Raw genomic sequence first — 17,264 nt, forward strand, 5'->3', positions numbered from 1 at the left:
TGCTGGTTTCACCTGTGCTCTACCCCTCTCACATCTCCGGCAAAGACCAGCAAAAATGGAGGCAAGGAGCCCAATATGCTGCCACTTCTAAATCCTCATCCATGATTCTATCTTCTCTGTGTATTTACCTTCCTTCCACCCTTCTCTTTCTTCCTCGTAGAGCAGAGTAGGGATGGGACCCATGACAAGATTCAGAGCAGAGCAAAGTTTCAGAGTTTCACTTTTACATCAGAACAACATGAGAGAAAATTTCTAAAATACCTCGGTTCAATTTTCCATCGATCACTAAACCGGGATCAAATTTTCCATCCGTGTAAATTTGAATTTACACCTCTACCAAACACAGCCTTAGGGAAAAAAGTGAGGAGAGCCCACGGAGGCCACCGAAAACCGCATGACCCCTTATCACGAAAGTAAGAAAAACCACCTGATTTGACGGGCCAACACACTCCCAAACAGTTTCTCTGTTTTTTCACTCGCCCTCTCTTCCTACTTCCTCCCCTTTCAGCAATCAACACTCATCCTCTTTCTTTTCTTTTTTGTATCATGCACCCTCTCTCTCTCTTCAAGTCAACCTCACCTCATCATTTGGTCTTTGTTCTTCACCAACGCAGTAGGCACTACTTCATTCCCCATTTTCTGAACCCCTTACCTCCCAACACCACACAGGCACACCTCTCTCTATCTCTCTCTCTCTCTCTGTGTTATATAAACACCACCCACCTTGCGATTCTCTACTCCATGAGAAGCTTGAACATGAAGGTTCATCAGCTTGCACGTGGGCTATGGGAGCATGAACCCTCCCTCACACTTGGCTGCAAGCGCCTAAGGCCTCTTGCACCCAAGCTTACTAATGGTGAAACTCCGGCTATTCTTGACCTCAAAAGCTTCATCAAGCCTGAAAGTAGTAGTGGACCTAGCAAGTCCGACGACAAGCGAGAAGCCGTTCAGGTAATTAATTAATACCAAACTATATATGATCATTATCGTGTAGTTTAATTACCTGGTTATGGTTAGTTAATGCCTGCAGCTGACTGCTGCTATATATAAAAACCCCTTCTAAAACATGATAATTGGCCAAAAATTGAAGGTGGACGCTCCTTCTGGAGGCACAAGGTGGAACCCTACACAGGAGCAGATAGGAATCCTAGAGATGCTCTACCGTGGTGGAATGCGTACCCCCAACGCCCAACAGATAGAGCAAATCACTGCTCAGCTTGGCAAGTTTGGGAAGATTGAAGGAAAGAACGTTTTCTATTGGTTCCAAAACCACAAAGCGCGGGAGAGACAAAAGCAGAAGCGCAACAGTTTGGGTCTTGTTCATTCTCCAAGGACTCCTCCCGCTACCACTGTAGCTTTGGATGTTAATGTAGGTATCAGCAGAGCAAATTACAGGTTTTTCTTTCCTTTTTTTTTATCTTAGATTTAACTGTAGCCTTGGTGGTGTGGTGCAGAGAGACGAAATAGAAAGAGAAGAAGATAGTCACTACAAACGGAAACACCGAGGCTGGGCAATCGAATTCTTCCAACAGGATAGAGGGTTTTGTGGAGGAGGAGAAGAGGGAGATAAGACACTGGAACTCTTCCCTTTGCATCCGGAAGGCAGATGAAGAGAAGAGGGTTGGTTTGAATTCTCTCTCTCTCTCTCTTTTGGTATTTGCTTTCTTTCTTTTCTTTGTTTCGGGAAAGAAGAAAGCGTGGTGAAGTTGCTCAAATCAAATGTATTATCTTCTCTTCATCCTATATATTATTTCTGAATTCTGGATTAACCAATTAAGCGCTTACTACGCTTTATTTGTTAATGGAGTAGAGATCCTTTTGAATTGACTAGGAGACGTTATTGGACCCCAAGCTTTCGAGTTAAAGCGAGCAAGGCAGCAAGGACACTGAAAGTCCACGCATTTGGTCCTCATCGTCAGGACTTGGCCCTCATAACTAGTCCTAACCTGTTTTCATACCTGCTGCAGTTGCAGTCCAGCCGGTCTATGCAGTGCAGTGCAGTGTGGGCAGTGGGCAGTGTTAGTTGTTCCATTGTTTGTGGGGCTTTGCGCTCAGCTCCTACCATCATCATCTATACCCATGGCCATGGGCCATGACGTGGTTTGACGGGGCCCTCCGGCCAAATTATTTATTATTTATACAAAGAGCTGAATTCTCACGTTCGATTTGAATCTATCTAGCACTGATCATGCGATTAACCAGTAAACCAGATCGAGGTACACATGAGATTAACCACAGGTGCACTTCAGTAGTACTCTTGCTAAAGTAGAGTTGAGTTGATCAGTTGAGTACATGCATCATTTATTGACTGAGACTTAAATCACCAGAAGATGGCCCCTACGTTAGAGACGAGAGATTGAGAGAGAACTGTTAATTTTGCAATTTACGTATAGAGGATGATTTGTTCTCTTTTCCTTTCTTTTAAGGCAGTGTTTGGTTTGACAGAAAACAAGATAAATAGAAAGTTGAGGGAAAGTTTTGAAAGAATTTCATATTAATAACTTTTTCCCTTTTAACTTTTTTTTTTTCTGTTTTTCTCTTTTTTTATCAAATTAAACATAGCCTAAGAGTTCTCATAGGTGTTTCCCCAATTCCCACGTGAGATATTTTGAATTCATCAACATTTCAAAAGAGGGCCCCTAAGGCCTCAGGCCAAGTTTGGGGCGTTCATATTAAAAACAAGTGCTTATTGAATAATTGTTTAAAAACAAATGCTTATTTAAATTAGCAATTATTTGCATTTGGTACTCATCTTTTCAAGTATTTATTTAAAAAAAACACTTATTTCATATTAGGCGTTTAGTGGTCTTTTTCTACAACAAACACATATTTGTTCAAAAAGACAACTTTTCACCCTCATTTAACAAGTCATGCATCCTTAAATTTAAAAGAACAAAATTGCCCCTCATTAAGGCTTGTTATGTTTTCTTTTCTTTGGTTCCACTAAACTTTTAAAATTAACCAAATTATCCCTCAGGTTAGAATTGATGTGCTTATTCACCTATTAATGACCATTACTTTTAGGCCCTGTTTGTTTTTTGGTAAGTTACTTACCCCGGTAAGTGCAATTACATGGGTAAGTTTTTCCTAGGAATCACTTAACTAGGTAAGTGCATTTACCCATTCTTTTATTTCTCATGTAAATAAGGCAATGACCATTTTAGCCTTAAAAATTCATTATTAAAAGGGGCATTTTTGTTCTATTCAAGTGTTGGCAACTTTCCCCTTAGGTAGAAAAGTTATTTACCCACCTAGGAGATGGTAAGTGGTACCCAGGAAAATAAACTTTCCCTAATCCCCACATAAATCTGAAAAAAAAGAACATAGAATTCTTGATCAATGGGAACCAAAATCTCATTGACCAACTTTCCCCCCTTTCAAAATCCAAAAAAAAAATGCCCCCTTATAGGAACTCCTTGCTGGTGAGTTATCATCTTTTATGTACTTAACAATAATCCATTTTCAAATAATTTCTCCTCATTTTCTCTACATGATTCTTATTCTGTCTACTCTAATTTATGATTGGTCATGCTAGCAAAAAAAACAAAGGTGCAATGGCATAAACTTCAAAATAGTTCCCATGGTGTTTATTTTTCTAGTTTGAAATTGTAAAATAACCAAGGAGAAAATTACATATTTGATGCAGCACGATCCGGGCACTCCTAGTTGGATGCTAACTGGCTCCTAACTGACAACGGACGACACCTGAGAGGAAGAAGATGAAGGATTCTTGGGGGATTTTCCCAGCGGGAATACTTTGAAGCTTAAGTTAGAACACTGGGGGAGAAAGCAAAGAGTGTAGAGAGGCTAAGAGTGTAGGTCGCGCTGGATCACTAAGTTCTCAAGATTAGCTCGAGAGCAAGTAAGTTTTAAGATAGGATCTCTGATGTTCGAGAGAGAGTTTCCCTTTAACTAGGGAGCTCTTATATAGGCGTTCTTGTCAAATCGGACGTAATCGCCACTGGGCTTCTGTTGCAGCCGTTACCTGCCAGGGCTGCGCAAGTGACCGCTGTAGGGTACTACTCAATCGGGTGAGTGACACGTCCCGAAAGGACAGGCATGCCACCATCTGTTGAGAGACATGGGTGCAGTCCATTGAATTGGCAGGGACTGTGCCGTCAATTAGAAGACGTGGCGCAGTTTGACAGGTATGGTCTTGTCAGATAGAAGCTTCCTGAAAGCATTGTGTTTCTTAGCCGCAAGATACCATGTAGCGAGCTATCCTATCGCGTAGCAAGCTATCCTGTCACGAGCTACTTTGTAGCGAGCTCCTAGGAGTACTTCGAGGTGACCCTTCTCAAGGTTGTCGTTGGGGCAGTTTTCCTGCCTAAGTGTGGAGCGAGGTGGTTATCCTAGCTCGCGAGCTGGAATAGACTTGTCCTGGAGTATTCCTTTTCAGTAGCTCGGGGGACCTTGAGCTTGCGTTGTAGCGAGCTCCCCCTATAGCGAGCTATGGTGTAGTGAGTTGCCCCTATAGCGAGATATGATGTAGCGAGCTATCCTGTAAGCCCGTTATTTAGTCGCTGTTAGGCTACTGCGCTAAGTCGTTTGCTCATGCCGAGTTTGGTCCACGTGTCATTATCCCAAGGGATCGGGCTAAGAGTGTTACCTTAGCGTGAAGAGTTCATGAAGTGGGACAGGTGGATTTGATCGAAGTTCAAACTTGATTGACTGTTCACATCAAATGCGTGCACGAAAGTGAGGAGATTTTTTACGCTTCGAATGTCGAGAAATGCGCCGAAGCGACTCTTAACTCTGGATGTCGTGTAGCCATCAGTACCTCAATCATGGGAGACGTGCAGCCAGTCACATTTCGATTTCATAAGACATGTGGTTAGCTTGATTGTGAACCGTTAGATCTGCCTCAATCTGGGTCGTTAGTCTAGGGGCACAGTGGCTATAAATAGGAGGGCCCCCAGGCCTATTTTCTTTCATGCTAACTTGTTGTCTTCAAATTCTGAGGTCACGCATCCATCTAGTCTGCCCGAGCTCTTTTGCTCACACCGTTTCATCTTTCCGGTGAGTCATTCATTCTCTCAATCATGTTTGGGTATCCGTACCACGTTTATCCCCGGGATGGTGACTAGGACGATGACACCCCTTCGAGCTCGGGTGGAGCTTGGGAGCAGGTTCCAGAGGCTCGAGAGGCCTCCGGCGAAGTGGCTTCTACCTCTCGGGACAGAGAGCCCGACACCTTCGGCCCCTCCTCTATGACGATGGGGAGGCTCAGATCTTTAGTCCACCATTTTCACCTTCCCGGGGACCTTATCTACGGTCTTCCCTCTGGTAATTTTCCTTGGGAGCATGGTCCCAATGATATAGTGATTTTTCAGGAACAGCTCGAGGCAGGCCTGCGTCTTCCCCTGCACCCCCAAATAGTGGAGGTGTTGAATCATTTTAACGTCACCATTGAACAACTCCATCCCAACGCCATCCGGAATGTAGTTGGGACCATTTCCTTGTTCTATGAGTATTGCCTCTCCCTTGACCTCGATATTTTTTCTTCCATTCTCTGTATTAAGAATGCCACTCCCGGAGCACCTCCAGAAAGGCGTTCTTATTACTTTTCTCCCCGCCGCGGCTTTAAGCTTTTGCACGGCCTACCGAACAGGGTTCCCACCTGGAAGCGGGACTATTTTGTGATTTGTAACCCCAAGGGGTGGCCCTTCCCAACTTCTTGGAGGGGCGCCATCCAGGACCTCGGGGCTGAGTTGGACTCTGAAACTCGGAAAACGCTACTGTCCTGGGTAGCTGTAGGCCTTCTCTATTCAGATTACTTGACCAAGGAGGAGCTCGCGCAAGCCGGCCTGAGTCCGGGTAGGTTGCCTTTTAGGTCGCGCAGTGCCCTATAAATATATATCATGTGTATACATATATTTCCTTTTTTTACTAGACTAATACCATGTGGTTTTTTGGCAGCCATCATGTCTAGTGTTAACGCGCGCCGCCTTCTCTCTAGCAACCAGAAGCGTAAGGCGAAGAGGTCGCGTCTCGATCGAACTCCCACTTCTGGGGGCACTGAGTTTGAGTCTGCTGAGCCAGACCTTGTTTCTCCACCACCCGAAGTTCCACCGGCCCCATTTGAATGAGGCGTCGGAGAGGGTGGCCTCGAGGAGGGCGAGCTCTCGAGGGTAGGGGTAATTCCTCCTAGTCCTTCCCACCCATTCCCCTACCCGTAGTTCCCAGTAGGGAACTGGGAGGGGGTCAATGACTACATCGTGGCTGGGCGAAAGAGCTAAAGGGTAATCTGCCACGAGGAGGTCGCCAGATGGGGGGAGATGGAGCCAAGGGCGCTCACCGTCTTTGCTACCTCCCACTGTATGGTGGTAAGTGGTCTTTTCTTTTTCTTTCCGTTCTTTCCCTTCTTTTTTCGTTCTCTGACCTTAGTCTCTTGTTGGCAGGTGAACACCGCCATCCACGCTATGGCCCTCTAAACGAATATCCACTCTGGCGACGTTTGCAATCAGAGAGTCATTGTTCAGAAGCTCCAGGGTGAGCTCGACCAGGCCCGGGGTGAGCTCCTTCACACACGCAAGGGGAGCGAAGCCCAGGAGCTACTTGTCTGTGACCAGGAGACGCAGATCGCTAGGCTTTCCGAGGAGAGCGCACACTACAGGGAGGAGTCGTCGAGGGTGGCAGGGAAGAGGGAGCTCCTTCGCCTACAGGTTCGGGACTTGGAGTCTACACTTCTGGACCGAACTCGGAACTTCGACACCATGGTGGAGGCCGAGCGGGAGAAGGCAGTCTGGGACTTCAAGGACTCCTAGGAGTATCACGACCTCCAAGTGGAGTATGGCTCGAGCTCGTACCGCTCCGGATTCAAGCTCTGCCGCTGATTGGTCTGAAAGAAGTTCTCTGGGCTCATCCTTAACAGCATCACCATGAAGGGCCTAGCTCCCGAGACGGCGGACCAGGCAGAGGAGGAAGAGCCTGACTCCCCGGAGGACGAGGGCGAGGTGGACCCCTAAGGCTGGCGGCTATGTTTTTCTGTTCTTTTGACTGATCACTAGTGGTTACCGAGTGCCAGAACCCGGTCTTCAAAGATCTTCTTGGGCGGTTGTGCCCTTTTTTATCCATTGTTGAACTTTCTCGAGCTGTTTAGCTCACTTTTTTCTTCTTTTTTTGGGAATGGCAATGAAATTTTTCTTTTTCTTCTAAGTATGGTGTGCTCTTTTATTTTTTGCCAAAGCGATCTCATCACTTGAGCTATTAGAGATGCATACCCGAAGTAGGATTTTTCGGTAATCGTTATCCCGAGCTATCCCTTAGCGTTTAAGGCATCTCTATGGTATATCGCGAAGCGATTACCATGTATGCTCGAACTATATGTTTGTAGGTTGTACCTTGGTCCAACCGATGTACTAAGACGAGCAGCGCTTCGTAGGGTTCAGGCTCGAGCTGCTTACGTCTCTGATACTTCTTACTTTGCCTTCACCACTGAAGTGGCTAAGTCTTTCTTGATGCCGAGGTCTTAGTTAGCTCGGTGTTTTAGCCCCTAGGCTGAGGAGGTGACTTATAGTCTGCCCTTGAAGTTTGCCCATGCCATAGAAGCGACTAGGTCTTATTGCACCGAGGTCGTGCTAGCTTGGCGTTTTGGCCCTTAGGCTCTGGGAGTGACACGAGGTACTTGTTTCCCTTCAAGGGTTTTGAGCTCATATGTTTCTTCCCCAAGTATCTGTTTCACTCGGTAAGGTTCTTCCCAATTCGGTCCGAGCTTGCCAACGCCAGGCTTAGGTACCATAACTTTTCGAAGGACTAGGTTGCCGATGCGGAGGTTCCGCTTCTTGACCCTGGCATTAAAGTACCGAGCTACTCTTTGATGGTAAGCTGCGGTCCTGATATATGCGAGGACCCTTACCTTGTAGAGTAGGTCGAGGTTGGTATGTAGCTCGTGTTCATTTGCCTTATCGTCATATGCTTCCAATTGTTGCGAGGGAACCTCGATTTCAGTTGGGATGACTGCCTCAATTTCGTAAGTGAGGTTGAAGGGAGTCTCTCCTGTGGCGGTCTTCTCTATGGTTTGGTAAGCCCATAGAACACTGGGCAGCTTGTTCGCCCATAGTCTTTTAGCTCGGCCTAACCGTGCCTTCAGTCCATGGAGGATAGCTCTATTCGTGACTTCTACTTGACCGTTTTCTTGAGGGTGTGCGACCGAAGTGAAGTTCTGTCGGATCCCCATGTCTTGGCACCAATTCTGGAATTTGATGTCCTCGAACTGCTTACTGTTATAAAAAATCAATACCCAAGGTAACCTGAAGCGGCACACTATGTTCTTCCAAAAGAAGTTCTAAACGTTTCGGGCTGTGATCGTTACAAGAGGTTCGACTTCTACCCACTTGGTGAAATAATCCACTGCTACCACTAGAAACTTCCTCTAGCCTGTTGCTGGTGGAAACAATCCAAGTATATCGATCCCCCATTGTGCGAAAGGCCACGGGCTTGTGAGATACTTGAGATCGGCAACGGGCTGATGGTGGATATTGGCATGCTTCTGGCACTTGTCACACTTTCTGATGAGCTCAATAGCGTCTACTTTCATTGTTGGCCAGTAGTATCCCTGTCATAGTGCTTTTTGGGTGAGGGCCCTGTCGTCCAAGTGTCCGCTGCACAGGCCCTCATGAGTGTCGTGGAGTACGGACTCGGCTTCGGAAGGTCGCAAGCAGTGTAGGTAGGGGAGCGTGTAGGATCTTCAGTATAGCCGTTCGTCTATTATGACGTATTTGGCCGCCCAACGCTCTACCCTTCTAGCGGCATTGCGATCTGCAGGGAGGGTCACATGTAGCAGAAAGCTCGTGAGCGGGTCAATCTAGTTCGGCTCTGCTTGAACGACGGGAGCAACCTCCTTTGCCCCCCCCCCCAAGAATGCTAGGCCGAGGCAAGTTCTCTATGTACACGGTTCTCATGGTGTTATCACTGGTGTTGGCTAACCAGAACAGGGCATCGGCCTCAGCGTTCTCAGACCTCGGGACTTGCCTGATGAAATGTGACTGAAAGTTGGGCAGAGCCTCTCTTACTTTGGCAAGTAGGCAATCATAGTCAATTTGTGAGTTTTGTATTCTCCTATGACCTAATTGACCACGAGCTGGGAATCGTTGCAGATGATAATGTGCTTGGCTTTCATTTCTTTGGCTAGAGCTTCCCCGGCTATCAACACTTCGTACTCTGCTTCATTGTTGGATGCCGTAAACTCGAAGTGTAGTGTGTACTCCAGTTTCGTGCCACTTGGGCCGTGGAGAACTATTCCGGCTCCGCTTCCCTGTTGGTTCGAGGAGCCATCTACATGAAGGATCCAGGGCTCCTCATCCTAGTTCACGCTTGGCCTAACTAGGAGAGATGCCGCACTGGCTGCTACCTCACGGTGCTTGGACTCAATCGGCTTGGGAGCTCTGGGTTCGCTCGAACTGGGGGCCTTGTGCTCAATCGGTCTGGGGACTTCGGAGCTGAAAGTGCACTCCGCGATGAAGTCTGCTAAGGGTTGGGCCTTGATAGCAATTCGTGGCTTGTATTGGAGGTTGTACTCGCTGAGCTCAACGGCCCACTTCGTCAGTCGACCAGAGACATCGGGCTTGAGTAGGACTTGCCTCAGAGGTTTGTTGGTGAGGACGATAACAGTGTGAGCTTGAAAATACGGATGAAGCTTTCGGGTTGCAATAACCAGTGCATACGCCAGTTTTTCTATCTCTAGATATCTCACTTCTGCTCCCTGCAATACTTTACTAACATAGTAGATAGGTCGTTGGACCCGATCTACTTCTTTTATTAGTATCGAGCTGACCACTTCGTCACTTGCCGAGAGGTACAGCTCTAAAACATCCCCTTCTTGAGCTCATCAAACGCGAGCTAACAATCTTGGGACCATTCAAACCCTTTGCTTTTAATTGCTTTAAAGAAGGGTAGGCAACGATCTGCTGACTTGGACATGAAGCGGCTCAGGGCGGCTATTCGGCCATTTAACCTCTGAACCTCCTTCATTTTTTGAGGTGGTATCATATCTAAGATGGCCTTTATTTTGTCCAAGTTGGCTTCAATGCCGCACCGGTTTACGATGTATCCCTGAAAGTTACCCGAGGTGACACCAAAGACACACTTATTCGGGTTTAGCCTCATATTGAATCTACGCAGGATTTCAAAAACTAAATTCAAGTCTTGTATTAAATCACATGAGAACTGGGTTTTGACAACCATCTTGTCTACATAACATTCTACTTTCTAGCCAATCAATGGCTCAAATGGTTTATTTACAAGTTTTTGAAAGGTCGCCCCGACATTTTTTTAGCCCAAAGGGCATGACCTTGTAGTAACATAGGCCAAGCTCGATTATAAAGGCAGTCTTTTCTTAATCTGCTGGGTCCATCATGATCTGGTTGTAGCCTGAATAGGTGTCTAGAAAGCTTAGCAACTCGTGCCCTGAGGTCGCGTCCACCACACGGTCAATTTGGGGAGTGGGAAACAGTTCTTTGGGCAAGCTCGGTTCAGGTCAGTGTAATCGACGCATATGCACCATTTACCGTTAGCCTTTTTCACCAGAACGGGGTTGGCCACCTAGCTCGGGTAGTGGACTTCCTTGATAAAATCAGTTGCAAGGAGCTTCCCGACCTTCTCATCGACTGCCCTCCATCGCTCTTGGGCTAGGTTGCGTTTCTTTTGTCTAATGGGCCTAACTATTGGTATTAAGTTTATGAGTTAGGATGCTAGGGTCTATGTCGGGCATTTCTGCCGTAGACCATGCAAAAACATCTAAATTTTCAAGCAAAAAGCGTACCAGTTTAAATCGCAGAGGCTCCTCAATGGAAGCACCGAACTGAAGAGTTCGGGCTGGGTCTTCCGTCGAGGTCGGGATGGATACTGTCTCTTCTGTGGGCGCAGCTCGCTCCTCGCTCTGCTCTGTAGGTCGCTCCAGCTCCAGGTCATCGACCGCCTTGGCTTTCCCTTTAAGGGCGGCGACGTAGCACTTGCGAGACTCAAGTTGGTCACCTCGTGCTATCCCGATTCCGAAGTCCGTGGGGAACTTCATGGCCAAGTAGTAGGTGGACACCACAGCCCGTAAGGCATAGGTAATCGGCCGACCTACTATGGCGTAATACAGGGAGGGGGTTGCGACCACTAAGAAATCATGGTTGAGCCTCACTATGCTAGGCCAAGCGCTGACCTCCACGGGTACTGTAATCCTTCCCAAGGGCCTGACTTCCTCTCCGCTGAAGCCTATCAAGGGAGTGTTCGCGGGCTTTAGGTTGCTCTCCTGGAGCTGCAGTTGGTCGAAGGTTGCTTTGAAGAGGATGTCTGCTGAGCTGCTTAAGTTGACGAGGGCGCGCCTGACTTCGAAGTCGTTGATCTTCACCTTTATGATGAGCGTGTCATCATGGGGGTAGTGGACCCCGTGCGCATCATCTTCTATGAAGAAGATGGGGTCTTCCAACCATGGCCACTTTGGGGGGTTCTGCTCTTCCATGGTGGTTTCGCGAGCTGATGCGCAAGCTGCAACTAAGGTACAATCCGTTACAATCGAGCCTCCAACTGTGTTGTGGATTGTCCCCCGAACTGGTCTCTTTTCGGGGGGCTACTTCTGCGGCTGTGCTTGTGTGCTAGACTCGTGAGCATCTCTACTCTACTCCCCTTGCTGGTCTGTTTTATTATTATTATTATTACTTTGTACAAAATTTCATAAATATCTGCGACGAATGAGTTCTTCTATCTCGTCGCGGAGATTTTTACAACTTTCGGTGCTATGACCGTGATCTTTATGATGGCTATAGTACAAATTTTTATTTCTAACATTAGGGTCCCCCTTCAGTCGAGGTGGCCACTTCACGTACGGAGCGTCCTTGATCGTCATGAGAATCTCGGCCCGCTTCGTGTTGAGGGGTGTATAGTCCCTTTCTGCTACTGGAGATCAGAAAGGCTGATTTGGCTTTGACCCCCGAGCTTTATCCTTCTTTCTGTTGTCTCCCTAAGATGGGGGCTCTGGTTCCCTCTTCCTTTTCTCAAGGGCCTGCTCGCCCTTCTGGTAGATTTCCTCCTCCGTCCATATGAACCGGTCTGCGAGCTTGAGGAACTCGGTCACGGTCTTGGGTTGATTGACAACTATGTGCCACTTGAACTCTTTGTGGGTGATACCTCGCTTGGCTGCGGTGAGGTGAACTGCGGGATTCAGGTTGGGTATTTGTAAACAAGCATCGTTTAACCGCTTGATGTAACTTTGAATTGACTCCCCTTACTTTTGAACTATGTCGAGGAGGCTTTCCTGAGTTCTCGGGCATCTTTTGCTGGTGACGAAGTGAGAGGTGAAACTTGCATGAACTGTGCCCAGCTTCTTATTGAACCAGGCGCGAGGTTACGGTACCATGTGTAGGCTACCCCTTTAAAGGTGGTGGAAAAGGCCACGCACATGCATAATTCATTGGCTCTTGCCAGGTGCATCTGGGACTAGAAGGCATTCACGTGATCATTTGGATTGAAGGATTCATCATACTTGTCCAGTGGAGGGAGCTTGAAGTCCCTTGGCATGGGGACAACAAGGAGTTTTGGAGATAACGGGGAAGAGACTGAGAGGAGAGGGGTAACTTTCACTTCACCTTAGCATACCTCATCTTTTCCTTTGAGCTCGAGAGAGACTCGAGTAGCAGTTTGGTGAGCTCACCGGCGTCTTCGCTGCTGCTTTGCTGGCTCGGCGTTGGTGCTTGATGCTTCAGTGTCGCTGAGCTCGACGGGCTCAGACTGCTGGTGGTGGCTCTAGACCGAAGGGCCTTGCCTACAATCTGCGGCCAGAACCTCGAACGGATTCTCTGAGAGCGGGAGCTTGAACCGCGAAGGCCGGGGTGATATGGGCTTGGTTGGCTAAGAGGCCCCCGACCTGCTCGCAGGCTATGAGGCGGGGGTGGTTGGTCTCTCATTCTGGCTATGGGAAGAGGCTTGACTTTTGGTAGGATCCTGGGCCTGGGAGGCCTCTCCCCGGCAAGGTCGTTTGCTCCAGCGGGAGGGCTTGGTCTGCTTCATGGTCGGATGCTAAGGGGGAAGCGACGGTTGGGCCTGAGGCAAAGAAGGAAACTGTTGTTGATACCGGTACTGGGAAATCTGGTGCAACACTTGTTGTTGATAGAGTTGGAATTGTTGAAATTGTTGCATTTGAGCTTGCATGGCTCGCATGCACTGCATTAAGTCCTCCAACTGGTTCGTGTTGGCCGCTGGGGGCACAACCGAGGGTTCAGCAAAGGTTGCTCCAACTGTGGAAGGAAGTGGAGCGATCGCGGGTGCCACAGTGAGGGGCACGTTCAAACTGGGGACTCTGTCCATGGAGAGGGGGATGGTGAACTGCCCAATACAGACAGTAGAAAGTTGGGGCTGCTCCCCAGAAGCGTTCTGGCTAGCACCACGTTCGGCGTTGCTGGAGGAAGCCATGAATGTTGAGTTTTTAGAAAATGAAACTATAAAAGCTTAGAGGAAGGCTTTTTGAAGTGTTTCCCACAGACGGCACCAAATGATGCGGCACGATCCGGGCACTCCTAGCTGGATGCTAACTGGCTCCTATCTGGCAACGGACGACACCTGAGAGGAAGAAGATGAAGGATTCTCGGGGAATTTTCCCGGTGGGAATATTCTGAAGCTTAAGTTAGAGCGTTGGGGGAGAAAGCAAAGAGTGTAGAGAGGCTAAGAGTGTAGGTCACGCTGGATCACTAAGTTTTCAAGATTAGCTCGAGAGTAAGTGTTTCAGATAGGATCTCTGATGTTCGAGAGAGAGCTTCATTTTAACCAGTGAGCTCTTATATAGGCGTTCTTGTCAAATCGAGCGTAACCGCCACTGGGCTTTTGTTGCAGCCGTTACCTGCCAGGGCTGCGCAAGTGATTGCTGCAGGGTACTTCCCAATCGGGTGAGTGACACGTCACAGAAGGACAGGCACACCACCATCTGTCGAGAGACATGGGTGCAGTCTGTTGAATTGACAGGGACTGCGCCGTCGATCAAGAGACATGGCGCAGTCTGACAGGTATGGTCTTGTCAGATAGAAGCTTCCTAAAAGCATCATGTTGCTTAGCCGCGAGCTACCGCGTAGCAAGCTATCCTGTCACGAGCTACTTTGTAGTGAGCTCCTATGAGTACTTTGAGGTGACCTTTCTCAAGGTTGCCTTTGGGGCAGTTTTCCTACCTAAGTGTAGAGTGAGCTAGTTATCTTTGCTCGCGAGCTGGGATAGACTTGTCCTGGAGTATTCCCTTTCAGTAGCTCGGGGGACCTCGAGCTCGCGTTGTAGCGAGCTCTCCCTATAGCGAGCTATGACGTAGTGAGCTGTCCTGCAGGCTCATTACTTAGTCGCAGTCAGGCTACGGTGCTGAGTCGTTTTCTCGTGCCAAGTCAGGTCCACATGTCATTGTCCCAAGGGGTCGGGTCAAATCATCCTCCATCAATATTAAACCACAGTTTAATAGAGAATTAAATTGAGATCGTTTTTTCCATCTTAACCAACAGCCAATTAAGTCACTTCCCTTTTATTAAAATGTAGATTATAAGGAAGGTAACATTTGTGCCTTATTCTCAAGTCCAGATAGGCATAGTGATGTGGTTTCTACAGAATTCTTGGCTGCTATTTTTGGGCTTGAAAAAGGTAAGGAATTGGGCTTGAAAAGGCTCTAATTATTGAAGGTGACTCCAAAACAGTTGTGGACTAATTAAGGAAAGGGGAAGGACTCTCTTGGCACCTAAGGAATGGCCTTACGAGATTCAAAAGGCTCTCATAATTTGGCTAAACAAGGGGTACATAGACAATCTATGTTTTGGGCCTATATGTAATTTTTGGGTGTTTGGACATCTACTGTCCTCTTTGTTTCTTTCACAACTTCTGGTTGTATTAATTTTATTTTTTTAATTCTAATGTAACCGATTTCCTTAGTTACTGATAAAAAAAGATTATAATATGGAAAAAATAACTGTATTAAAATTGTGATTTAGGAGGAATGTGAAGGTAGGAAAAGCAATGGTGTTGGATTAAGCTACTAGGAATTTATGTGGATCAAAGGACACAAGGGAGACTGGATTTGCCAAATTTCCTAAGATTTGTTGTTAATAACTGATTTATTTATTAACCCAAATCTCTTTTTATTGATTTAACCGAATAGGTAAACTTCATGCTTGATAATCTTAAATAAATGCAGCAAATATGAATTTGCACCAATCACAGGGGTGGTAACCTGAATTAAAGGAATGATTAAGGTTTTTTTTTTTCTGGAATAGGAAAGTGGAAACTTTTATTCAAAAAAAATAAGAAATATACAAACGAGCCTCCTGGAAGTCATGAGGCTCTTCGCAAACAATCTGGTAGAGCTCTGAAGAAAAAGACGGGGCAATATAGCCTCATTTACAGACTCAAAAAACCCAGACAAAAAAATTGTTGCCCTGTTCATTGGCACTTGGCAAAAAACAAGTAGCTGTTTTAAGTAGCTCGGCACTTGGTGCCGTCTGTGGGAAAGCTTCAAAAAGCCTCCCTCCAAACTTCCATAACCCCTTTTCTTCAAAAAACCCAACACTCATGGCCTCCTCCAGCAACGCCGGATGTGGCACGGAGACAAACACCACCGGGGAATAACTTCAAGTCCCCGTGGTGTGCGTTGGACAGTTCACCATCCCCCTTTCGGTGGATGGGATCCCCAGCTTGAATGCGCCACAAGCAGTGGCGCCCATAAACCTTCCTGCCACAAGCATCCCCTTTCCTCCCCTATTGAGACAACCTTTACTGAACCGACTGTCGTCCCCCTGGCAGCCAGCCAAAACCGGTTGGACGACCTGATGAAGTGCATGCGGGCAATGCAAGACCAAATGCAACAGTTCCAGCAGCACCAGCTTCACCAGCACCAAGTGCTGCACAACATCTCCTAGTATCACTATCAACAGCAGTTCCCCCAACTGCCACTGAACCAACCACTACTTCCACCTCGCCACCCCACTCCGAGGCCGGTCAAGGCCTCCCCGCAGGATGGACGCCCCCACCAAGGAAAGGCCTCCCAGCCCCAGAACCCCCCTAACAGCCAGGCCTCGTCCCCAGGCTGAAGAGAGAAAAAAATCATCCCCGCCTCGCAGCTCGCAGGCGGGTCGGGAACCTCGCCCGCGAGATCGGCACCTCGGCGCTCCAACCCGGTGCTGGTAAAAAAGGCGAACGGCAAGTGGCGCATGTGCGTCGACTACACCGACCTGAACCGAGCTTGCCCGAAAGATTGCTTCCCCCTCCCCAGAATTGACCGCCTAGTGGACGCGACCTCGGGACATGAGTTGCTAAGCTTCCTGGACACCTACTCGGGCTACAACCAAATCCGGATGGATCAATCCGATGAGGAAAAAACCATCTTCATAACCGAGTTCGGCCTATATTGCTACAAGGTCATGCCCTTCGGATTAAAATAATGCCGGGGTGACCTTCCAAAGACTTGTAAATAGCCTGTTTCGGCCCCTGATTGGCATGAAGATAGAGTGCTATGTAGACGACATGGTCGTCAAGACACAGTTTTCACAAGAATTAATACAAGACTTAGATTCTGTTTTCCAAATCCTGCGTCAGTTTTGCATGAAATTGAACCCCAACAAATGTATCTTCAGTGTCACCTCGGGCAAATTCCTAGGCTACATTGTCAATCGGCGCGGTATTGAGGCCAACCCGGACAAGATAAAAGCCATTCTAGATATGAGACCACCTCGGAAAGTAAAAAAAGTTCAGAGGCTAAACGGCCGCATGGCCGCTCTAAGCCGCTTCATGTCCAAATCAGCAAACCGCTACCTACCTTTCTTCAAAGCAATCAAAGGCAAAGGGTTCAAGTGGACCCAGGACTGCCAGCTCGCGTTTGATGAGCTAAAAGGTTACCTCGCTAGTGTGCGGACCTTAGCCCGGCCCGAGGAATGCGAGGTCTTAGAACTGTACCTCTCGACAAGCGACGAGGTGGTCAGTTCGGTACTAATAAAAGAAACAGACCGGGTCCAGCGACCCATCTATTATGTTAGTAAAATTTTGCAGGGAGTAGAGACAAGGTACCCGCAGATAGAAAAGCTAGCATACGCACTGGTGACAGCAGCTCAAAAACTCCGCCCATACTTCCAGGCTCACACCGTCATCGTCCTGACTGACAAACCTTTGAGACAAATTTTACTCAAACCCGAGGTTTCCGGTCGACTAACGAAATGGGCCATCGAACTCAGCGAGTACGACCTCCAGTACAAGCCAAGAACTGCTATTAAGGCCCAAGCCTTGGCAGATTTTATCGCCGAGTGCACGTTTAGCCTCGAAGCCCC

General features: G+C 47.6%; 1 protein-coding gene across 1 annotated transcript; it reads left to right on the forward strand.

The window, feature by feature from the left end:
• The first annotated feature begins 441 nt into the window (after positions 1 to 441).
• On the forward strand, positions 442 to 1,833 carry LOC148850290 (WUSCHEL-related homeobox 4-like). Its single transcript, XM_088946494.1, has 3 exons — positions 442 to 951; positions 1,091 to 1,369; positions 1,455 to 1,833. Exons 1-3 carry the CDS (start codon positions 547 to 549, stop codon positions 1,608 to 1,610), a joined length of 840 nt encoding a protein of 279 aa, XP_088802620.1. The 5' UTR covers positions 442 to 546; the 3' UTR covers positions 1,611 to 1,833.
• The last annotated feature ends 15,431 nt before the right edge of the window (positions 1,834 to 17,264 follow it).

The sequence above is a fragment of the Nelumbo lutea genome, chromosome 5 (assembly GCF_056320005.1).
Source record: "Nelumbo lutea isolate HS-2025 chromosome 5, American lotus-T2T, whole genome shotgun sequence".
Taxonomy (NCBI): domain Eukaryota; kingdom Viridiplantae; phylum Streptophyta; class Magnoliopsida; order Proteales; family Nelumbonaceae; genus Nelumbo; species Nelumbo lutea.